Below are 25,777 nucleotides of genomic sequence, written 5' to 3'. Positions count from 1 at the left end.
AAAGGAAACAAGAGGCATGCAAGAATGAGAAACCATTTCACTAGATCAATACAGATAGTCTAACAAAATACAATGTTAAGAAGAAGACCACCTATGAGAAGTGAGGGGAATAATACAAACACTGTATGTAAACAAATGTTGCATATCATGTTATACTTATTGAAAATCCAATAAACGTCTCAATAAATAAAGTGCTTGGCTATACTACAAAGGCGATATATCAAAATGCATGATTCTTAATAACTCCAAATATCCTCTATCATTTATGAATTTCTTCACCCTTCTCTCTTTGAGCTATCCATGACTAGAATCAGTATTATACTAAATGCCCCCTACCCCATGACCAGAGCCAATATTATACTGAGTCCCTCCCTCCCCCATGACCAGAGCTAGTATTTCACTAAGTCCCACATCCCTATTATGTTTCTAGTTCTTGATCCTTCTAAACATCTCTCATTTCCCTAAAAATTGCTCCCAACTTCCATTTAAGAAACAAAAGGCTTGTGGAGAGTTGATGTCCAAGATGATGGCTTTATTAAAACAAATAAATAATCCACATAAAAACATCTAGGGCCTGAACCACTGGAAACATTTGGACCCAACAAGTTCCGTGTTGCAACACAATTGTCTTCTTCAGGGGTCCCTACTGGTCCTATAGACAAACTTGTGGATTAAAATGATAATCTCTGCACTAAGATGACAGGCTGAAGAAGACAATTGTGTTGAAACACGGACCATGTTGGGTCCAAAGTGAATGAAAATGCTGCAGAAAGTTCAGGAGCCTCGATTCGCCATCGTTCACAGCAAATGGACATTTTGAGAAGCACCGGGAAGCAAATTATCATGAAAGATCTGCATCTACATGCTTATAAGGTTCAGCTGATGCAGAAATTGCAGCCAATGGACAACCTGCAGCCTGTGCATTTCTCAACTGGGTGTTGGAAAACCAAGAAATGGACAGCAATTTTTTTGAGAAAATGATCTTTAGTGATGAGGCACACTTTCATCTTAATAGGTACATTTAACGCATAGTTTATGAAACAAATAAACATACATCCTGTGATACCTACAATTAAATTATTTCTCAATGTTTTAAATTACAGGAATCTGGTTTGATAAGACACAATGAGTCAAAGCTGTAGCTTGGTTGGTGCTGTGGCCTCCTGCCTCAAGGTACCTGAGCTCATAGAAGGAAGAAGATTGCAACAACTGTCAGCTCCTACTGACTAAAGAGCGTAGCTGAACTGTAGTCTCAGAAAAGATATTTCTCTACAGCAGAGGTTACGTTATATTACATTAGTGATTTCTATTCCGCCATTACCTTGAGGTTCAAAGCGGATTACATAACGAGTTATTTGGACATTTTGGAATACATAAGGAGTTATCTGAACATTTCCCGTGATATGGAGTGGAGCGGGTTGTTATTGGGGATTGAAATGATTCTTGCTGTGTTAATTTGTCTTTAAGGATTTCTTGAATAGCAGGGTTTTTATTTCTTTTCTGAAGGTTTTGTAGTCTGGGGTCGTGATCAGTAAATAGGAGAATTGGTAGTCTAGTTTTACTGCTTGAATGGCCAACCCAATCCTTGCAACACACTTAGCCAGTCAAGTTTTTAGGATCTCTTATACATAGTCATTGTGGGTATCCTAAAAACCTGACTGGCTAGGTATATAAAGGATTGGGTTGAGAACTATTGCTGTCAGTGGCATAGAAAGTGGGGGTGGGCAGGCGGGCAGACCATCCCCGGGTGCCATCTTGGTGGAGGCACTAGCTTCTCTCTGTCCCACTGTACCTCTTTGGTTCTTTGCTGGCATGAGCAACATCTCCAACCTGCTTCTCATGCTGGCCTTGGCTCTCCTGGGTCAAGGGACCAGAAAGTGACCTCAGAGGGAGAGTAGAGAGTGATGCGGGCAGAAGGTTGGAGGTTCTGCTCATGCAGGAGAAGAGTTAAAAAGGTACGGGGGAGGGGGTGAAAGAAGGGAAGTAGCACTTGTGGTAGGGGGCAGAGAAGAGGGCAGGGGTGCCACCATCCTGGGTGCTTCCTACCCTTGCTACGCCACTAACTACTCAAGATTAAGATCAAAGAGAGTATCAGGTTACTCAAAAAGGCCATCTCAGGAAACAGGAAGAAATAAGAAAAAATGCATATACTGAGACATACCTTTCTTTTTTATATAGTTTTGTGGTTTCTTTAACCTCTCTGAAGACATGGTCTACTTGACGGGTCAACATGTCATTTTTTAGCCGTTCTAGGAGATTGATCATGTCATCAAAAACAGAAGTTTCCATAGAGGCCAATTGGCCTAACTGCAGCATATTGATAGTGTTACTGTCTGCACCAGTCTCCAGGACAGCCTGCTGAAGTTCTAGAAAAAACTACGAAAAACAACAGTTGAAAGCTATTTAAATACATTTGAGCAGTTCATGATTTTCTTGAACATTACAGTCTCACTCTTGATCTCAATATTCTTCATAATATAAAAAAATGTTGAAAAAAAAGAGTGATACAAGTAGGCATTTGAAAAAAAAGGTTGAAGGAAAAAAATGTTTTTCAACCTAGTTTAATGGGCTGTTAATTGAATTTTATGTTTTCACATCTAACAATGCTGTACACTTGGTTAACTCTGGTCAGGCCCAAGTGAGGCAGAGACTAGCCCAGTTGTAGAAGACCTGGGTTTAGATCCTGGGTGAGGTTTCCTATTCCTTAGGCCAGTTGGGAGAGCAGTGCTTGGAGAAAAGGAATGCTAACCATCGTGCAATGGCAACACCTTGTGGCAGGATCAAAACTCACAGCGGCAGAGTTCCAGGAACAACCTTAGTCCTATAAAGCACAGTTACTGTAACAGGTGTTATCCTGGGACAGCAGGCAGATATTCTTACAAATGGGTGACATCATCCAAGGAGCCCCAGCACGGACAGTGAAAAGTGCAGTACACTTTAAGCTTTAGCAAGCTTTTTAGACTACCCGCACCGCACATGTGCGAGTGCCTTCCCCCCCCCGATGCCAGTTCACGAGGTCATCAGTTTGATGCCCAAGCGAAGAAGCCAACTAGGGAAGGTGGGTGGGTTGTGAGAATACCTGCCTGCTGTCCCAGGATAACACCTGTTACGGTAAGTAACTGTGCTTTATCCTTAGACAAGCAGGCAGGATATTCTCACAAATGGGACTCCCTAGCTCAAATAAAAGGGATGGAGGGAGAGTTGGGTTCCAAGAACTCAGAAAAACTCAAGTTGCCTCATAAACTTAGACCTAATGTCTGATGCGAGATAGTGGTGGTAAGGGAAGGAACTTAATGGACAAATGAAGAAAGGAACCCTATGTTCCACTAGAGGTAAATGGAAAAATCCAATAAAACCTATGTGCATGGAGGTTGAAAGATAATAAACAATCTCCTAGAGTCAGTTGAATCTAAATATATGCGATGGACACACTAAAAAGATTCAAGAACCAAATAGAGGTTACTGGCTAATACACCTATATGGAGCAGCCGACCCAACGAACAGTTGAAATCATTCCTATCCTTGAGTAGATATGAATGAAAAGGGAAAGGAATTTCATAATCAAATAAAAGCAGGATTTTCTTGAAAAGAATTATAGAGAAGCCGATGTTATGGAACATAAAATCAGAACAACATAGTGGCTTACTGCGAGAAAAAACAATCTGATAAAAATATTTGTAATAATATTATTCTGTAAGATCTCACGAAGGCTGAAAAAGTAACGTAATAAGCCTTAAAATTAGAAAATCAGTAAAAACAGCAAGGGGAAGCATATTCTCAAAACAATATGCTAGTAAGATGAAACCCCTCAAAGATTTAACAAAGAAAGTGAGAATGGACTTGTGTAATATCCCTGTAAAAACCCAAAATTGGTTAAGTGGTTTTGAGTGCTGTTGGTTTTTTTTAAGTCTCCTCAAGAGGAGCTTAGTAAGGTCAGAACACTATGAAAAAAGTAGGCTTTAGCCCATGAAAGCATATGTGTAGAAGGAAAATAGTTGAACTTTTAAAACTACTGACCCCTGGTTATGGCTCGTTAGAAACTGAGGAATCAAAATATATAAAATGTTACCCAAGTATAATAAGAAACGGAGAATGAGCTACAATAGATGTGGTCCCTAATAAGTGCCACATGAAACACAAGTATCTATGAAGGTGACAAGAAAATCAAAGTAATAAACTTGTGTAATTTAACTCCTGTACCACCTTACTTTAATATTGAAGAGGAAACATGGGTGAGGTTAGCCATGCAGTACCCTCCAAAATCGAATAATTTACTTCTGAGCCAGTGGCATCAATTGAAGGTAAGGAGATAGCGTAGAGCCAAGTGTGACATAACTAATCAAAGAGGCAATATGCCTGCAGAGTTAAGGTGCTGAATACAATCTGCTTAGAAAAAAGGTCACCAACAGCAGAATGGTAACCTCAATGTATTCTCGTGAGGAAAAAACCTCAATGTTTACTCTTTGCAGTTTGTTTTTTCCTCAAAAAAAAAAAAAGTTGCACAGAGAAGTACACAATAGAGAAAAACAAATGAGGAGAAATAAAATTGCTAGTCTGAATCTAATACTAGAGAACCAGCAAGAACCAACAGAGATTCAGCATAAAAACCTGTGTGGATTTTGAGAAGTACAACCCAAAGAAAACACGCAAGAACAATTCCCGCACTCAAACCCATTGAGGGAAATACGAGTAGGAAGAAAAGCACACCATGACCTTTCCTACAAAAATGTAGAAGCATAATGGCAGAAGAAGTCAACAGACCAACCATTCTGTCCCTCTGCAGTAGTCCTGAACTCTTCCTATCTTAGTAAAAGCAAGAAGTAAAATAACTGCGAGACCATTAAGAACTGGTTGTAGAAGAAGACTATATAAGGTCAACAACCAAGAAAAATCTGTCTCTTTTTTTTAAGTAAAGACCTCCAGGTAACTTAAAAAGATTCCATCAATGAATCAAAAGCACAGGCTTTTGGCACCACCATGGAGGAGTTTCGGGTCTTCACATGAGAAATAGAGAAATTTAAAAAGAGGAATGAGTCTTACATAGATGTGACTGTATTACGTTAGCAGGAACGGATATACCATTGGTAAGAGAGGCAAAAAGGAGGTGACCTAGGAATAGTCTAGAGGTCACAGCATGTATATCATGGTATACGAGATCTCAGCATACTGCAGAGAAGTGTAACATAGAAACAGTGGCACACTGAATGATGATCGATACAAAAATCAAGGATCTGTGACAAAGGTACTGCTTTATTTCAGTATTGGAACCATACCCAATGGTACTAAGAGATGCTAACAGATGTAGTGGCTAGTGGTCTTCTCCTCTACAGCCATTCCCAAACTTCTGGGTTCCTTTGGAATAAAAAAAGGAGATGGCATAGTGGATAATGTCCATTAAACAATAGGAGACATGTGTAGGGAAAAATATTTCAGAGCAAATTTATAAGCCTCCTGAAAAGTACTGTATGAACATGGATGGTATAGTGTTTCAGTAGAAAAACCTAGTCGATCCTGCTTAGGAGATAAAGCAGAGAACCATGCCGCGTGTCTGCTTACTGTTTTGTTTTGGGGGTTTGTTTGGTTTTTTTGGGGGGAGGGGGTTTATATGGTAAGGAATCTAACTTACAGACTCCACGCCCATGTTAGATTAGAGAATGACACGGGGACAAATTTGTTTCCGACCCTACGGTAATTCAATTTCCCCTTCCCTGCATGTTTTGCCACAGTCTCTGTCCATTCCTGCAAGCTCTGCCTTAACTGCACATGCTTCAAACACTTATGATTTTAAAGTATTTGAGGCTCATGCAGATGAGGACAGAGCTTGCAGGAATGGGGCAGGGACAGTAAAAGAACTCGCGGGGATGGGGAAAAATTTGTCCCCGTGTCATTCACTATGTTAGATGCCGCCATTTGTCTATACATGTTTGTATCTAGACAACTGGAAAAAAAAAACATCTTACAGCCTCTATCCCCATGGTGGATTCCTGAAGTAGTATGGAAAGGTAGTTTTAACGCCATTATATTGTTTGTTTAAAACCATGGTAAGGAATCTAATTGAACAGGCTTTACACCTATGTTAGATTCCCCCACTAGTCTTTGCATGATCGAGTCCTCTCTTGGACTTATATTGACGCTCCAAGATAACAGTAATGCCAAATGTGATTAACATGAATTTCCGTTATCATGCGAGTTTGTGCAGCGGCGTCCATAGGAAGATGAGTACAAAACTGCTGGAAATTAAGAAACTTGAAATCACTCACACGAGGTGCAGAAATGATGGAGTTGAAAAATACCATTTTCCAAGTAAGATAGTTGAGTACAAAACATTAGCTCAAATGGAGGTTTCATCAGACTGATGAGAACATTAATATTCCAAACCACTGGAGGCAGTTGGAGAGGTGGGTTGATACTGAAAAGTCCTTTCTTAAATCGGGAAACAAGAGGATGCACAGTCAGAGATTTTCAGGCACTCATGCTTCGATAGTGCAGACAGACAATGAAGCTCCAATGATGCTCAATGCTCCAATGATGATGATCGCCGATGTTGGGATTAGGAGCAATATCCTCTGGATACAGACCGATGCTCTGAAGATGAATGTCAACGATGACTTGAAGAATAGAAGCTGAAATGGAACTGATGTCTTCGGTACCCCTCCGATGAATGCTCTGTTCAGTGCATAAAGTCATCGACACTGGAATCTATGTCCCGCACCGATACCCAAGACTGAGCGGGTTTCAATGGTGCCATAGGGATATCCTGCACCGATACCCAAGACTGAGCTGGTAGCAATGGTGCCGCAGGATGTTGAGGGGTAGAAGACCTCAACGAGGATGTACGCCCAAGAGGGGACATAACCTGCATAGAAGGTGACATTGGTAGCAATGTGGAGTTAATCCTCGACGATGTGTCCCAGAGAGGTACCACCGATACTGCATACAGGTTCAACAATTGATGCTATGATGTAAGAAAAACCTGGAGAAAGTACCGACGTTGAACATGCTATACTTAGCATGGATTGGTACCGATGTAGATCAATGTATAAAGAGGAGGCTCTGTACTTCAACCAATAACCTGCACCGATGTTTATCAATGAAGAGGAGGCACCATGACCATATAACATCAAGTGGTATCAAAGTTGCTACAGGCATCAAAGCGTGAGTGCCTGAAAAGGCGATGCGCTTCAGAAATGACAACTTGTATCACCCAGAAAGCCATGCATCAAATGAACTTGATGCTTAATTGGCAGGGCAGTATCCACTGCGATGCATCTGCGTCCATGTGGTTAAAACATTGGTACCGAAAGGCATACATCAAATAGGCAAGAGATACGTCTTCCTCACTCTGTGGAAAACAAAAAACTGATGACCTTGCGAGCTGGCATCAGGTGGGAAGACACTTCACATGCATGGTGCGGGCAGTCTAAAAAGCTTCCTATACTATACCTTTCACTGTCAATGCTGGGGCTCCATGGATGAAATCACCCTTTTGTGAGAATATGCTGCCTGCTTGTCTAAGGATAATGGAGGGTTAAGGAAGTCGAGAAGGGATTATTAGTGCTGATAAAGAGGTGCAACTGTAAGAAACACTGATAGGACGAATCCTATGATTTACTAATGATTCCAACTGAGCAAATGTATTGGGGGAACTGTTCATTACCAGTTCTCTCAAAATAATTATCCCAATTCCCCAGAGATCTTCTAGGAGTCCCCCAAACTCTGAGGAGGAAACAAGGCAAAACGTCCTAATCTTCCCAGTGGGGAAAACCTTATCAGCTATATGTATTTTATTCTGATAGCATCCCAAAGCTTAATCAATGGTATCAGAAAAGGGCAAAAGAGATTTGACCCTTCAAGAAAACTTTTTTTCCAGCTCTAGCTATTGGATTAAAAGGTCATTTCACTAAGCTGTGGTAGAAAGTGGCCTTAGCACACCCTTATATTGATCTCGCCCACTACTAAGACCATTTCTACCACAGCCTTTTTCCTAGTAATTTAATTTCTAGTTGTGCAGAAATGTTACCATTGACGTAGTTGGAGAAATCTTTCTGTGCGGCAGCAGAGTTTCCGCGAAATTGAAATGACTCTTTTTTCCTGAAGCAGCGGATCTTTGGCGAAACAAAGCTCTTGTTGAGAGAGGGTGAAGTTGGACTGTCTTTCTTAATTGGATTATAATTGTTGCTTTGGATGACAGCATATCGTGATCAGTATTTGGACCCAAGTGAGAGCATGTCAGCCACATAAGCTAAGTACAAGAGAACTGAACTTAAATGTGCTTAACTGGAATTGTATGAACATAGTTTATGCTCTGCTTTCGGGTTGGTAGGAGCGCAGGCTTTTCTCAAATTGTTGTTTGAGTTTTTTTTACTGTGCTTCCCCAAACGCAAGAGGAACCGATGATTGGCAAACATTAAGCTGAATATGGCTGTGTGAGACAAGTAGTGATTTTGATGTCCTGCATGATTAAGGCTCATTTGAATAACAACTTGTGGATTCTGTTTTTCCAGTGCAACGCAGTGTAACTTATAACTTGCCAAGTTAGTTTGTACTTGAAAGCAATTTTTTGGCAGGAGTACCTTTTGATGTTTAGTGCCATTAGCATGTAGTCATTTTTGAAAGTTAGCACAGAAGCACCTATCACCACCTATTTTATAGGCAGCAAAGGCTCATGTGTTATTCATGCACTAACTGGTTAGTGCAGGAATGTCCACCCCAAAATACCCCCTCAAAAAAAAAAAAAAAAAATCAAAAATATATAGCGTATGACTATCGTGCATGTACACAGCAAAACTAACATGGAATGCTTTAGATTAGGGCATCCCACATTAAGCCATTGTTGCAGTGTTAAATGCATGTTAGCGTCTAACCCAGCTTAGTAGAAGGGCCCCAAAAGTAGCAGCAATTATCTTGGAAATGGTTTTTAATATTCGACAAGTTCATCTTTAATATCATCTCTCCCTCTGTAAACAGAGAATGAGATACAACTTTTGATGATATAGGCCTTGAGATGGCAAGGTTTTCAGAAAGCAAAACAAAAGAACAATCCAACTGATCTGCAGTACAAAGTCAAACAACCAAAACAAGGAGAAAAACTGCACAAGGTGCAGGATGTACAAGGTGTAAAAAAAAATTATCTTTATTGGAAAAAATACAATGTAGCATTCCCAAAAAAATAAAAATAAAAAATTGGCTCTCTTGTGTGAGTCCACAGGACCCAAAACACTTGGAAAACACTCTTTCCTCAGGGGTCTGAAACATGATTGTACAAAGACGCAGAGAACCTTGAAAAAACGGCTTGAATTCTCCTATCCAGCTGCAACGCGAAGGGCTTGCAGATAGCAAAAGGTTCTCTGCGTCTTTGTACAATCATATTTCAGACCCCTGAGGAAGGAGAGTTTTACAAAATACGGACCGTGTCGGGTCCTGTGGACTCACACAAGAGAACCAATTTTTTATTTATTTAAATTTTTTTTTTGAATGCTACATTGTATTTTCTCCAATAAAGATAAGTTTTTTTACACCTTGTACATCGTATCTGCAGTTTTTCTCCTTGTTAAGGTTTTCAGAACACGCATCCTTGCACTGCATCTTCTGTGGTAGGAAACTCATTCTAATGTGCATTTCAACACAACATGTATTCTAAAGGCACAACTACTTACAACATTGTCAGCCCAGTCGGCAAGTACGGTTGCCACATAGTTCACAGCATTAAGAATCGCACAATATCGAAAGCCTAAAGGCACTCTGCTTTCTTCCTTCATGACTTGAGTCAATCGTATCCGAAAATCATCAACCAAATCTTTCTGTAGCTCTAGGAACTGCAACTTTCTACAGGCTGTAGGTAGACCTTTATATCTATCTAAGAAGAAATTATAATGCAGTCAGTAACATATTCTACTTGGAAATTTTCCTAATCTTTAAAAAAAAAAAAAAAAAGCCAAAGAGATGATTTTTTAATCAGAAAAGTTGAGTTTATTGTATTAATGTGAAATAAATTTTTATTGAGCATATCAGGATATCAAATATGAAAACAAAGTCATATCAAACCAAAAAGCTGCTGTATAAAAAAAAGTATACTTAAATTAATCCTTTAACTGGCAGATGGTGAAACGGCTGCTTTAGGTAACTTAATGTTGAACAAGAGCAACAGTACCGAGTAAATAGGCATTTGGAGATGCAAATCTCCTATAAGAGCCAAAGAAGACACGTGTTGTTTCAAACATACATAAATTCGCCTTCTAAATCCTTCCCCTCCATCCCTCTAAATGCTTTTACTCCCTTCAAAACCCTTCCACCACCCAATAACAACAAATTACAAAATGTAAATCATAAGTAAGGGTAATTGTTCAAGCCCTACAGGTTTTAACCATTTAGTACACTACAGTCAAGTGTTCCAAAATGGCTCTCAGATGGCCTGAACCCTGTGGAGATGAGAAATCTGTAATTGCTTGCCTTTCCCCTTTGAATAGTTGAATCATCTGAATGTCCAAGCTGTTGAGAAGAAGCCTCCGACCAAATCAACAAAATACTTTTCAATGCTGTTAACATGGACTATTTTATAAGGGGCCTCACTTCCTTTCTTTTCAGATGTGAAGGAGGCAAAACTCCAAAGAGTACAGTTAGAGTCAGCTGGAAAGTCACTGACCATATATTGGAAACAAAAGCAAAAATGTGACTCCAAAAAGTGACAATTAAAGGACAAGTAGTTTATTGTATTTATAACCTGAATACGGTTTTGTATTTATCAAGTTCAGCTTTCTGGTTGTTAAAGCAGATTATTCCTCTATGTATTTCAAAGGAGGTAGCCATAATAGTCTGGTTTAATAACACTAAAGGAACCAGATGGCACCTTATCATATCGCTTAAATGCTCAAGCCATCTCTGAAATCCCTAAAGCCCAGGAAGTTTTCTGTCATCATCCCAACTACTAGCTTTTGAACATGCCTCTGCCCCACCAAGTGGCCTTTTCAAGTTTATTAGGATTTTATATACCGCCTATCAAGGTTATCTAAGCGGTTTTACAATCAGGTACTCAAGAATTATATATGGTAGCTTGAACTCCTAGCAGCAGTATTGTGAGACTATCATAAGGGGTCAGCAGCGCCATTTTGAAGAAGACAGCCACTTGCCCCTGGGACCCTTGTGGCGAGTTGGAGTTCTGGTGGGGAAGGGCAGGGCCACCTCAGTTGCTGGACCACAAAAGATATGCAGTCCCTCCAAGGGAGGGATTCAAGGGGACCTCAGTTTCCCTGTGTTGCTAGAGGTGTAAATTTGAGAGCAGACAGTTCCTATCCTCATGCTTTAAACCTATAATTCTGTCAGCAGCAACACAAGGAGAGTGCAGTGGTCAGAATAGAACATCACAGCACACTCTGGCTGTTTTGAAGGTGAACAGGTGAGGCACACTATTGGCCCTTGAGGTATGGTGCCCTAAGCCAGCCTTGAATCCCACTAGCATAACTCATAAAGGGTACTAGCATAACTCAAAAAAAGGTTAATAGCATGCGAATGAAATACACCCCAATTGCCTGCTGCCTACATGAACATCAGAGTGCTAGGTCCAAAGGTCGACCTAATAAGGGACTGGGTAGAGACCGAGAAGCTAGAATGCCTATTCCTCGTTGAAACCTGGCTAACCTCTGACTGACCCCCATAGTGGTGGTTTGTCGAGAAAAAAAAGTGAGGGGGATGTCTGGCCATCCTAGTCAAAAACAACTTAAATATAGAAATACTGGAAAAAGCCTCCTCTCCCTATATGGATCTACTCGCCTGCCAATTATCTGGTGAAACGCTAAAAGGCTCCATGATCTGCCTCCTCTGCTACATAACACCAGGGAAATGGGGAGTTGCAAAACCAGAATTTGAAGATTTTGTATTCCGAAAAGCATCATCATCAGCACATAACCTGATCCTAGGAGATCTAAACCTTCACTTCGAAGATCACTCCTCCAAGCCAAGTAGAAAACCTTCTTTCATTTCTTGAAGCTGTAGATTCTAGACCACCAAGCCACCTGAGATTCACATCTCAAATGGGGCCTGGCTCTGATCCCTCTGGTCAGACCACTACATGTACACTTTCAACATCAACTGGGCACAAGGCAAAATCAAACAAGAAACCCAAAGATCGACCTACATAACACGTCAAATTATCATATTCTGGAACAAAGCAGATTATCGTCATATCAGAATATCGTCATATTCTGGAACAAAGCCGATTCCAAGATCAAAACCTGCAATTACAGAGAATTCATCTCTCAATGTTGCACACTAAGTGAAACAATCCTGAACGAGTTGGCAACAGTACAAACAAAGAACAGACTCAGCAGCACGCCAACAAATGGTTCAATAACGAACTACTTCAACTCAAAAGGCAATGCAGACAACTTGAAAGAGATTGGAGAAAAAGGAACCAAGAACACACAAAAACAGCATGGAGAACCCTGGTTAAACTAAAGGAGAAACGGAAAGCATTCTACTCCAAAGAGGTAGGTATGGAAGTCCAAGTCACAGAAAAATATGCAAACTAGTAAGAGAGCTCATAGACACCAAACCCTACCTAGCCAACAACGGAAACCTCCCCCCATAGCCACCCAACTAGCAGAACACTTCAAAAACAAGATAACAAACTTTATTGAACCATATGAAGCAAAATACAGACAAAAAGGCTGCAGTACACCAGAAAATAGCAAAAGGACATAAAAGTACAACCAAAATAACACTATGGGATCCACTTATGACTGTAGATCTTCAGTACATGGCTAGACTATGTCGTCTAAAGAGAGTCTATGAAACTAACAATTCAATTCTGAAAGTATCCCTCTACCATTACCCGGTATGATAGAACAAGCTCTAAATGGTATGGGTGTGTACAGCAGCAATAGATAAAAATCTTAAAGCAGCATTGGTTGAAATTTCTCACTCCATGCAAGAAAGGGAGCCCAAATTTTTTGGAAATGAGAGAGCCTATTTCTAAGAAGAGCCGCCAATTTGGACATCAAAGATATATGGTTTACTCTCTCAAGGACACCATCCAAAAAGGGGAGGTTCTCCTTTTCCCAAGCTGCGGCCATTACAAGGCAGCTAGCTGTCACAACTTGGGTGACTCATTTGTGCTGGGGGGACAGAACTGTCCGTACAGAATCGCTAGCTAATTGGCTACCGCGAGAACTCACGGCAGCCAATCAGCTAGTGACTCTGAACAGGGAGAAGCAAAGGAAGGTTGGCCCTGCCCATGCAGAGCCACAAGCTGATTGGCTGCTGCAAGTTCTCGCGGACCCCTATTGTTCTCTCCTTCCCCCCTTCCCACCTATTTTCTTTTTATCTCAATGTAACTTTACTTCCCAGTGTCCTTTTCCTAATGATCAATGTTAGTGTATGTTGGTCCTTAAATCCCAGATATATTATTTTATTGTATTTTATACTGCTTGCATTTCTTTTTTAGTTATATTTTACCACACTTATTGTAAACTGTTTAGTTATTGTATGATAGATGATATATCAAATGATTAATAAACTTGGAAACTTGTACTTAACTTGCAGGCCTGAAGACTCTTTGTCATGGTGTACAGTACAGTAGAGTAGGTTTTATTCTGTTCCTGAAGGGCTTACAATACAATATAGAGGAATTAAAGTGTGATTTGTACCTGGGTGTTGTCATTTCAGTTCACTGCACTGACTACTAGGCTTCCCTTCTGTACTGCAGTGACATCTATGGGGCCCTTTTTATACAAATGTCGCCAGCCATTCCTGTTCCCTGTTTTTCGCTATTTGTAATTTGGATGTTTCATTTTAGAAAATGGTCATTCATTTTAGACATTTGTAGCGCAAGGACACCCTTTTCATGCATTTTCAAATAGGAAATCCTGGCATTTTCCCTGTTTTGAAAATAGCTATGAGATGTTTTGTGCAGGACTTTTTTTTTTTTTCAAATATTTGATGTCAATTTGGAATGTCCCTCTTTATCTCATATTTCTCACTTAGACAGGAAGCTCCTTTTGGCCAGTAAATGTTATACCTAAATGCTTACCACTACTGTACAGCACTACATATGCCAAGTAGTGCTGTAAAAATGATAATAAAGCTTATTAAGAATCTTGGAATACCCTCACTATATGCAAAACTTTTGGGTTCCCAGACTGCTTACAGTACATAATTGTCTTACTATCTTATAAACATGAATAAAAGTTGTCTTATAATTATTCCAAATAGATAAAAATATACCTACTATACCTGTGATGACAACTAAGAGAGTCATAAATGTTTCTGCACAATCTGGGACCTTCATCTCATCTACATCAGTGATATCCTTGTACTGTGATGTCCAGGCAGCCTCAGAAGACAACATAGAGTCCATTTTTTCAAGGGCAACTGCGATGGAAGCAGGAAAATGGTTAAACCAACGAGGCTTGAGTTTATAACCAGATGCCTATGTGAAAACTCTAAAAAGGCACCTATTTTACAAAGGCAAAAGTATGATTGTAAAACAAGCTCTCAGAACCAGTCCCAATAGTGCCAGTCTCAATAAATTTAAACAGGCTCTGAAAAAGCGTGTGTATCCATGTATTTTACAAATCACACGCACACATTAAACTCTGCCTAAACCACAACCCTAGAACACCTATGAGGCAACTGCAAACTTTCTAAAGATGTGTTTTTTTTTTACAAACGTGCAGTCGTGCAATTTTATGAAAGCCTTATTCTTCATGCAAAACAGACTTCACAGAAAAAGGTTTATAAAATCATCCTCAATGTCAAAAACACAAACCTTAGGGGTAATCCATCAAGGGCTTAACACACCTTTAATGCAAATTAAAGGAATTAGCTTGCACTAAATTCTAAAGCTTATGGGAAGATTAGGTACTTCAATAATCTTTCTAGTAAAAAGGCATAGGAGTCTTGACCAATGGGTTGTGTATCTTTACTCATGAGTTTGGAGTAGAAGTCATCAACTACATTTTTGACTCCTCCTCCTCCTATGCTCAAGCTCTGATACCCTCAAGTTTGTTCCAAAGCATAAGAGAGTTAACCGCTGGAAAAAAAACAAACCCAAAAGAGATAACACAAATAGTGAAACTGTCACAAACATAACTAAAAAAAAAAAAAGAAGAAAAAAGTATGGCTCCCATAACAAGCCTTGGACCATAGTTCCCATCGTTTTGGGTCCTAGATGTTTTTGTGTGGATTATTAAACTGAATTTTTAAATAAAGCTTTCATCTTAAACATCACCTTCTCCACAAGTTTTTTGTCCTCGTCCTGTAACAAGCCACCTAACCATAGCATAACATGCATGAACTCTGCTATGGTTAAGCATATGTAAACAATACACTGGTAGCCAAAATTGATTACTCATATAGCAGAGGCATTTTACCTGCATGACATCTCCTTATGAAGAGTTGCATACCTGAAACCATGGTTGCATCCAGAAGATTCAAGACTGCAAGCCTCTGGAGTGGTAGTTGATGAAACCTAGGAAGAAGTGTGATGCCCCAATCTGAGGCAGAAACCAGGTGATCAGACAACAAAGCAACAGGGAGGGCTGTCAAGACTCATGTCATTCTACTATAAAGAAGATTATTGAGGTAAGTACCTAATCTTCCCTTCTAGTGCAAAAGGCATACGAGTCTTGACCACTGGGACATACCATTGTGGGGGAGTGTGTGGTGCAGTAGTTAGAGCTACAGCCCCAGCACCCTGGAGTTGTGGGTTCAAATCCCGCACTGCTCCTTGTGACCATGGGCAAGTTACTTAATCCCCCAGTGACCCAGGTACATTAGATAAGAGTATGAGCCCGCCGGGACAGATAGGGAAAATGCTTGAGTACCTGAATAATTTGTAATCCCCATAGAATTGTAGGATATGTGGAATATAAATAATTAAATAAATAAAAAATGAAATAAAAATGCCAAAGCAGTCCCCGAATTCTAGGGTGGGACACAGCAGCCTGTTGCCAAGAGGAGGATCCAAAAGCTATATAGAACTTTTGTAAAATTGTGCAGCATGACCAAGTAGCCGCTTTACATATTTCTCCAGGTGGCACTGCTCTTGACTCTGCCCATGAAGTTGCCACACTCCTAGAGGAGAGAGAGCCCACAGGATGGTTGATTACCATGTCTGATATATGCTGTAGAGATAACTACCTGAATCCACAGAGATATGGATGCCTTAGATGCTGGCTGTATCCAGCAGCTATGACTCGTGAGAACAAAGAGGTGATCTGACAAACAAATAGGATTTGTCACTTCCAAGTAATGCATTAAAACCCTGTGTACATCCAGCTGGGACAGAACTTCATCCCGTTTCTTTGACCCTGAGGTCTAGAACGTGGGTAACTGCACCTTCTGATTCACGTGGAGTGAAGCCTGGAGAAGTTGTGTGGGCCTTCACCCATGAACCACCTCGATGAAATTACCATGGACACCAGCACCTGAAGGTACTGCCAAGCAGATGGAACCAGCAAGGCCTAATCTGACTGCACAGCTTCTGCCTGTGCAGTTCAGGGAGAAAGACACGACCTTCCACCATGATGAAATGGACCCCACAGATATTCCAGGGTCTGCATCGGCAGCAGGTGACTCTTCCTGAAATGAATCACCCATCCCAACTCCTGTAAAAAGTTGGACTACTCGAGACACTGCTAGGGTGCAGGCATCCTGAGACAAAGTGTGGATCAACTAATTGTCCAAATAAGAATGGACTTGGATCTCTTCCTTTTATAGATGTGCCACTGCCCCCATCACCACCTTGGTGAAAGTGTGCGGTGCTGTGGCCAGAGCCTTGAATTGAAACTGCTGGCTGAGCACATGAAACATCAGGAACTTTCTTTGCACTAGAAAGATCGGATATGGATGCAGGCCTCCATCAGGTCAAGAAGAGTCAAAGAACTCTCCTTGTGCCATCGAGGCTATCACTGAGTGGACTGTTTTCATCCAGAACTACGTGATTTTGAGGGCTAAATTTATACACTTGAGATCCAGAATTGGCCTATGGTCCAAGTATTTCTTGAACATGATAAAGTATTGGAGTATCTGCCCAAGTCCGATTCTCCCTCCAGAACACGCTTCATGGCCTCTAAGACCAGAAGGCACTGTACTGTCACTCATATGCTCTCTTCTTTGTCAGAGCAGCTGTAGGACGAGTTGACAAAGAGATCCTAAAGAAGGAAGGCAAACTCTAACTTGTAGCCCTCTCGAATAATATCCAGCAACCACTGGTCAGACGAGATGGCTACCAAAGGTCTCCAAATGCTCCCTGGTCTAGAGGCAACATGGGCTCATGACCCCGAGAGTCACTATGCCATCCTAACTCCTCAAAACCTGAAAATCTTGGCTGGGGACCAAAGGCATCTCATCTGACTCCCAATCTACCCTATTTCTCTCCATCTGCTCCTCAACCTCCTTAGACTGTATATCCAGTGGGGGAAGAGCTTGCTGAGATGGTAAAACCTGCCCTCTGGAGACAGGCAGCGCACCTGAAGCATTAGACTTTGGTAGCCCATATTAACATCAAACATCAGTCTAATAAATTCATGTGTAAACCCTGGCTGAGGGTGACAAGAATGCTCTGGCATAGGACCATCCTGACCCCTTGGTCCTGCTCCAAGTTCTACACACCTGTGCTTTGAAAAAGATGCAGAGGCGCTGACAGAGGATGTTGTGGAAGGAGATTTGCAAGACAACCCACCCTCCTGTGATTCAGAGGTAATTAGGTAATCAGAGGAAGATGTACACTTGGCACCCGCCCACCTCTTGCATGCTCTGCGGTACACAGCGCATGGACGCTCAGGTGCTCATCAAGCACAAATCTGGCATGATACAGTGGTCAAATGACCAAAGAAGTTCATATCTCTTGGTTATTTTTTGTGCAAAACAAGAAATTTCTGAGGCAAAAAGAGACTTTTAAAATTGGCCTGATGAATCCAAGATTGCTGCCACGGCTGCACGTGGTCATCAAAAAATGGCACCAAATAGCTAAATGAAAGTGCCAAAAATTCATGGGAAGGAGTTTTTAAGAGGTGGACAACCACTGGCCCAGAAACCGCAAAAATTCTAATTTAAAGCCCCCACTGATGAGCCTCACAGAAATCAATTGGGAGTGCTCACAGTGTAGCTGGTGCCATGCTTCTCTCAGCTCAGAAGCAGGCTGGAAATGGTAGAGATTTCATTGCCTCAGACAAGCAAGAAAATAAGTGCAAAAAATAAATTGAAACGCCACTGCTCGTTCCTTCTGGCTGCAACTCAGACTGGATTAGAGCCCAAATTCCTGGAACCCCACAGTCCTAGTCCTCTTCAGGGGGGGTTGCAGCTGGCACCAGATAAAGCCCTCAAGACTGACACTGGCACCGAACAGCCTGCACTCAAGCCCCAAACATCCTTAGTATACGAAGGGTAAGCGGTGCTTCAAGGGGAACAGTCCCCAAGCCACAGCAGAGTTAAAGCAGGCTGGCCAGGCAGGTGCCCTGCAACAGGGTCTCCCTCCCAAATAAAGATCACAACCCAGGTGTGTCTGTCTCTCCACCAAGGCAGAGCTGACCCAGGAGTGCTGGGTACCTCTAAAGTACCAAAAGCCTCAAATTTAAAAAAAAAAAACCCCCAACAACCTGAAAACAACAAATTTTGAAGTACAGCGCAGAGCACAAGACACCTTTCAACTTGTGTGTAGAAATTAGAACTGAGGGGATCAAAGCTGAAGCACAGGAGTAAAAAAAATGTAGATGATGACTTCTATACCAAACTCATGACCAAAGATACACAGAGTAAAGATATGGTTTTGTGCCTGCGAATTTGTGGAATCATCTCCCTGGCATTCTGAGGACTAAAGTTCAGGAAAATGTTAAAGACTGAACTATATGTTGAGGTTTTTTTCTGAATCTGTGTTGTAGAGTAAGCCAGGATACCTTAAACTGTTGTCATGATGATTTAATATAGTGCAGATTGGTAAAATATTGGTTCCTCTAGTCCAGTGGTCTCAAACTCAAACCCTTTGCAGGGCCACATTTTGGATTTGTAGGTACTTGGAGGGCCTCAGAAAAAAATAATTAATGTCTTATTAAAGAAATGACAATTTTGCATGAGGTAAAACTCTTTATAGTTGATAAATCTTTCCTTTTGGCTAAGTCTTAATAATAATATTGCAATTTATAGCTAAAGAGACATATGATCAAGAAACTGTTTTATTTTACTTTTGTGATTATGATAAACATACTGAGGGCCTCAAAATAGTACCTGGCGGGCCGCATGTGGCCCCCGGACCACGAGTTTGAGACCACTGCTCTAGTCTTTGAGGGGGTTACACTAATATGCGATTGTACTGTAATTGAAAATGTTTTATGTATATTGTCTTAAACTATTGTGAATGTTTTTACTGTTAATCGCTTAGGGATAGGCAGTCTAGAAATTTTAGAAATAAATAAATAAATAACCCACTCGTCAAGACTTGTATGCCTTTAGCACTAGAATTTATGTTTGATATACTATTTTTACTATCCAACGGGTCTATGGGCTTTTAGCTTTCAACATGCATTAAACCTTAACGTTGCTTGATGATTACAATGACCACCTCCTACCCATTGAAAATTCTGGTATATTCAAAGCTGGGAAAAATCTCAAAACAACAAACATCTGCCCCCAACTGAAAGAAAAAAAAAACCCCTCTTGATCCTATTTAGCCTGTAAACTCAAAGTCGATTGCAAGTGTTTCAGGATTAAAGAACTATTAATGTGAACTTTGTTGAATTAAATCAATTTAAAAATTTTAGTTGATAGGATTCAGAGTAAAATATTTTCAGATATTCATACTACAATGTTCTGATTTTTAGATCAAGTAGTTCACTTGAAAAAAAAGTAAGAAAAATAAAAAAGGAAATTAAGATACCTTCTTTTTAGACTAACTACATACATTTTTGACTAGCTTTCAAAGGCCAGAACCACCTTCTTCAGGCCATATCAATATGAGCAAAAGACAATAATATCAGAATATATAAAACAAAAGGATTCCAGTGACTGTCTCAAGGGGGAATAAGGGGATGAGGGTAAGAAACTGGTCCAATACAAAAAGGTATCTTATTTTTCTATTTCTGTTTTATTTCTATTGTAATGTTCTGTAAAACCAAATTTGGCAGCATACATTGTTATTCTAATCAGCACATACACACACACACAAATAAGAGGCAGAAATATGACCATAAGGAAAATACAAACAGAAAAGCCAGCAAAGGAATATTTGGTTAGTAATGAGAAAAATTTATTTCATAAAAATTAAAACCAAATGCTATAAAAATACATCAGCCCAATTGGAAGAAAGCCACAAAACTTTTATGCCAGTCCAATATTCAATTCAGAACCAAGTATGATATGTTTTGGCTTCATGCCAGCTTCAGGCCTCTGAAGAATGTCAGGTATGGCTATGAAATGAACTTTGATATGACCGGTAAAATATTTTGTGGCTTGCTTCCCACTGGGCTGGTGTATTTTACTGCATTTGTTTTTAATTTTTATGAGATAAAAGCTAGCTGGATATTCTTCCACTATTATCCTAATATGTTTTCTCTTCTGAAAAACAGTGATATTTAAGAGAATCTTGTTGCCAACAGAAACATCTGATGGAGACTTGTAAATAGAGAATAAACTAAGAACTTTTCTCTTGTGCTTACAGGAATAAAGCTGATCAGGCCTTAAATGTGAACATCTTGAACATTTCATTTTCCTTTTCTAGGCCACTTAACCTCAAATTCTATAAATGGTGCCAAAAATTAGGCATGCAGGTACAGAATAGGCAAGTTACCGTATTATTCGCTCTATAAGACGCACCTACATGTAGAGGAGGGAAAACCAAGAAAAAAAAATTTGGTTCAGAATTTTTTTTCTTGGTTTTCCTCCTCTAAACGTAGGTGCGTCTGGTGGTTTGAGGATGCATTAGGGACATGGGGGTGATGCAGGGGGCTGTGTATGAGGATGTTTTAGGGACATGTGGGTGATGCAGGAGCGTGCATCAGGGCAGCATTTGAGCACAGGAAATGCAGGAATTTGTGGCTCTAGAGCCGAGCATCCGAAGAGAGTGAAGGGCTTTCTGCAGCCTTTGTTACTTGCTGCTGGCTTCCCTCCATAAAGAATGTCCCTGTGCTTCAGGGCCTCAGAGCTCCTCCTCCCACATGCGCTATAAGCGCCATGACACTCCCCCCATCGGGCCCAGTGGAGCAGCCTATTCCCCCTTGCTGAGCCTAGAGTCCTGGCTGTGCTCTGGGGAGGGGGAGGCTGCAGCATCCCCGTCACTCGTTATAGTAGGAGCAGACCCTTCTTCCCTCCACCCTGACTGTACGCCATGGAGCTGGTGGAGGAGCAACTATTCAGGGGCGGAGAGCGGGAGAGCACCGGGAGAGGGGGTGGGGCCAGGATCTAGGAGCAATCTTAAACCACGGCAGGGGTGGAGCTCTGGACCAGAGACTAAGTGGAGCAGGAAGAGCGGGGAGCACGCACAAAGAAACAAAGTGGTGGAGTGGGGTAATAGACAGGAGAGGCGGGGCAGTGTGGATCTTGGAGTGGGGCGAGGAAGCAGTGTGTGAGTGGCTGCTGCCAGAGAGTGGCGCGGAACCAGGCAGGGGGTGCACTCTGCATTAAGAAAGGAGGTAGCCGTCCAGCGAGGGAGGGGCAAGGAGCATGGAAAATTCCTGCCGAGACTGCGCTGGACCACCGGCATTTACAAATGGGTACCGGGGGCAGAGGGAGGTGTTAAAAAAAAATTGTATTCACTCCATAAGATGCACCCACTTTGATACCCCCTTTTTAGGGGTGGAAAAAGTGCATTTTATTAAGCGAAAAATACGATATACTTGCAAATAATTGATGATAACTGGCAACCAATAACTGGCATTAATGAATGATAACTGGTGCTAATTAGCAGTTGCATGTGTAACAAACTTAAGCTCCTGTTCTAAAAACACCATGCCTAACTTCTCTCCTACACAAATGCAAAGAAGGCATTAACATGGAAGGGGTATGAGCATGTCAGGGTGTTCAAACTATTCTTGTGTGCACTTCATAGAATAGTTGCATTTACACACATAAGAACATAAGAATTGCCACTGCTGGGTCAGACCAGTGGTCTATCATGCCCAGCAGTCTGCTCACGCGGTGGCCCTCTAGTCAAAGACCCGCGCCCTAACTGAGACTAGCCCTACCAGCGTATGCTCTGGTTTACCAGGAACTTGTCTAACTTTGTCTTGAATCCCTGGAGGGCGTTATCCCTTATGATAGACTCCGGAAGAGCGTTCCAGTTTTCTACCATTCTCTGGGTGAAGAAGAACTTCCTTACGTTCGTACGGAATCTATCCCCTTTCAACTTTAGAGAGTGCCCTCTTGTCCTCCCTACCTTGGAGAGGGTGAACAACCTGTCCTTATCTGCTAAGTACCTTGAATGTTTCGACCATGTTCCCTCTCAATCTCCTCTGTTCGAGGGAGAAGAGGCCCAGTTTCTCTAATCTTTCGCTGTACAGCAGCTCCTCCAACCCCTTAACCATCTTAGTCGCTCTTCTCTGGACCCTTTCGAGTAGTACCGTGTCCTTCTTCATGTACGGCGACCAGTGCTGGATGCGGTACTCCAGGTGAGGGCGCACCATAGCCCAGTACAGCAGAATGATAACCTTCTCCGATCTGTTCGTGATCCCTTTCTTTATTATTCCTAGCATTCTGTTTGCCCTTTTCACCGCCGCTGCACATTGCGTGGACAGCTTCATCGACTTGTCGATCAGAACTCCCAAGTCCCTTTCCTGGGAGGTCTCTCCAAGTACCGGACATCCTGTATTTGTGCATGAGATTTTTGTTACCGACATGCATCTATCCACGTTGAACCTCATCTGCCATGTTGATGCCCATTCTTCAAGCTTGATTATGTCACGTTGCAGATCTTCACAATCCCTCTGCGTCTTCACTACTCTGAATAGCTTTGTATCGTCCGCAATTTTAATCACCTCCCTCGTCGTACCTATGTCCAGATCGTTTATAAAGATGTTGAAGAGCACGGATCCAAGCACCGAGCCCTGCGGCACCCCACTAGTGACGCTCTTCCAGTCCGAATATTGTCCAATTACCCCCACTCTCCGTTTCCTATGCCCCAGCCAGTTTTTAATCCATGTAAGTATTTCATCCTCGATTCCATGGCTTGCAATTTTCCGAAGTAGTCGTTTATGTGGAACTTTGTCGAATGCCTTCTGAAAGTCCAGATGTACAATGTTGATTGGGTCGCCCTTGTCTATATGCCTGTTTACAACCTTGAAGAAGTGCAGCAAGTTTGTCAAACAAGATCTGCCCTTGCTGAAACCGTGCCAGCTGGTCCTCATCAGACCGTGTCCATCAAGGTGATCAATGATGTGGTCTTTTATTAGCGCCTCTACCATCTTTCCCGGTACCGAGGTCAGATTCCCGGGTCTCCCCTCGAACCTTTTTTGAAGATCAGCGTTAACATTCTCCACATTCCAGTCCTAGGGAATATTTCCCGATTTGATCGACAGATTGGCTATTAGTTGAAGCAGTTCAGCTATGGTCCCTTTCAGTTCCTTGATGACCCTCGGATGGATGCCATCCGGTCCCGGGGATTTATCGCTCTTAAGCCTATCAATCTGCCTGCATACCTCTTCTAGACTGACAATTAACCATGTCAGTTTCCCATTTTAACTTCCAGCATATAGCCTGATGGGTTCTGGTATGCTGTGTATATCCTCTTCGGTAAATACAGACGTAAAAAATGTGTTCATTTTGTCGGTGATTGCTTTGTTCTCCTTTAGCGCTCCCTTTATTCCTTGGTCATCCAACAGTCCCACCGCTTCCTTCGCGGGTCGTTTCCCTTTAATATATCAAAAGAACGCCTTGAGGTTTTTCACCTCCTTGGCTATTTTTTCCTTGTAGTCTCTTTTGGCCCCTTTTACTGCGTTGATGTTGTTTGTGCTTATTCCAGTTTTTGTCCATTTTTGATCTTTTCCATTCCTTAAACGAGGTTTTTTTTTGTCTCTGATCGCTTCCTTAACCTCTACAGTGAGCCACGCTAGTTCTTTATTCTTTTTCCTCTTTGATCCCTTGTTGATGTGTGGTATATATAGATTTTGCGTCTCGGTGACCGTATTCTTAAAAAGAGACCAAGCTTGCTCTAGCGTCTTTACATTGTTTATCCTCTTCTTAATCTTCTTCCCCACCATGCGTCTCATCCCTTCGTAATTTCCTTTTCGGAATTTTAGCACCGTGGCCATCGTTCTGGACCGATGTTTCGCCCCTATTTCCAGGTTGAAGTGGATCATATTGTGATCATTGTTTCCCAGCGTCCCTTCTACTTCTACATCCTGTGCCTGTCCTCGCAGTCCATTTAGAATTAAGTCCAGAATTGCGTTTCCTCTCATGTTTTCCTTGACAAGTTGTTCCAGGAAGCAATTGCCTACCGTTTCCAGGAACTTGGTCTCTAGCACAGCTGGAGGTGCCTAGGTTCCATTCTATCCCCGGATAGCTGAAGTCGCCCATGATAACTGTGTTGCCTCCCTTGCAGTTGCGTTTAATCTCATCCGTCATTTCTCTGTCAATTTCTTCAGACTGCCCTGGGGGGTCGGTAGTAGATGCCTATCCTTGTTTCTGGTCCATTTGTTCCCAGAATTTTGACCCATAGAGACTCTAACTTATCCGTCTGTTGTGGCATGTTCTCTCCAGTAGATTCAATTCCCTCTTTGATGTATATGGCAATGCCTCCTCCTTTTTTTGAGTCTCTCTGTCTCTGCGGTATAGTTTGTATCCCGGTAGCACTATGTCCCAGACATTTTCCTCAGTCCACCATGTTTCCGTGATGCCGATGATGTCAACGTTATCCTTTTGTACCATAGCTTCTAATTCACCCATCTTATTTCTAAGGCTCCTTGCGTTCGTGTACATCCACGAGTTTGCAACCTGTTCCCTTCTTGCGTGTCCTTCCCTCTTGTGTCCCTTTCAGTCTGTCTTGTCTGCGATCTGGTGAATCTTCCCCTCCATCTTCCTGCACGGTATCCTCCAGGCATACCGGTTGTCAAATCATCGACTCTCTCGGTTGACTGTCGGCTTTCCCCTTCTTCCTAGTTTAAAAACTTCTCTCACACACCCAACTGCATGCAGCATTTAGGCATCAGCATTTACGCCAGCTAAAAACATAAGTGGTTGCCTCAGAAGTTTGGCACAAAACAACTTATGCTGGTATTTTATAACAGATTTGACATGCAACTCCGACTTTATAGAATACTAGCTTAGAGCCCAGTTTTTAGTGCTTAACTTTTAGCAACCTATATTGAATCTACTCCTTAAAGCAGTGGTCTTCGTTAATTTTTAAGTGAGGGCCATTTTGGGTCAAAAAGGGCTGAAGGAGAGCCAACAAATACGTATCTTCCTATTTGAGGCCATGATGCCAAAAGTGCTTCTCGACATTCATTCTTACCAGAACATCCGACCTTGGCCACACAATAAACCCTATGCAAATACAGGACCACAAACTAAAAGACCTAATATACGCAAATGAAGCCCTAAGATGCCAGACTCTGTATGCAGTACACCACCAGAGAAATAGAAACAAATGCATTTCTTCCTGAACAGTGCAAAATATAGACAGCAGATACAAATTCTCAAATCTGACATATTTAAATCACTGAACTGAAAATTAAATCATTTTTCCTTTGCTGTCTGGTGATTTTATTTTTCTAATCATCTTTTCCCAGTCTCTGGTGCACTTCCTTCTGTCTGTGCTCTTTACTCAGTTTCCAGGACCTTCTTATCCATTTGTTCTTTT

The 25,777-nt window shown here is 41.6% G+C and overlaps 1 protein-coding gene across 5 annotated transcripts in view; it reads right to left on the bottom strand.

Annotated features, from left to right (window-relative positions):
- Positions 1 to 25,777, bottom strand: part of RINT1 (RAD50 interactor 1) — a 48,940-nt gene that overhangs the window by 4,482 nt on the left and 18,681 nt on the right. For 3 of the 5 annotated variants that reach the window (XM_033957906.1, XM_033957908.1, XM_033957910.1), the window contains 3 exons: positions 14,218 to 14,364; positions 9,657 to 9,856; positions 2,162 to 2,376 (listed from right to left, as the gene is read on the bottom strand). In XM_033957906.1, coding sequence (XP_033813797.1) covers positions 2,162 to 2,376; positions 9,657 to 9,856; positions 14,218 to 14,364 — 562 coding nt within the window. The remainder of the gene's footprint in view (positions 1 to 2,161; positions 2,377 to 9,656; positions 9,857 to 14,217; positions 14,365 to 25,777) is intronic. The other 2 variants (XM_033957909.1, XM_033957907.1) reach the window with 1 other exon arrangement.

Source organism: Geotrypetes seraphini, chromosome 9 (genome assembly GCF_902459505.1).
Source record: "Geotrypetes seraphini chromosome 9, aGeoSer1.1, whole genome shotgun sequence".
Taxonomy (NCBI): domain Eukaryota; kingdom Metazoa; phylum Chordata; class Amphibia; order Gymnophiona; family Dermophiidae; genus Geotrypetes; species Geotrypetes seraphini.
Note: the sequence above shows the minus strand (reverse complement) of the source record. Positions and strands in the feature narration are given on the sequence as shown.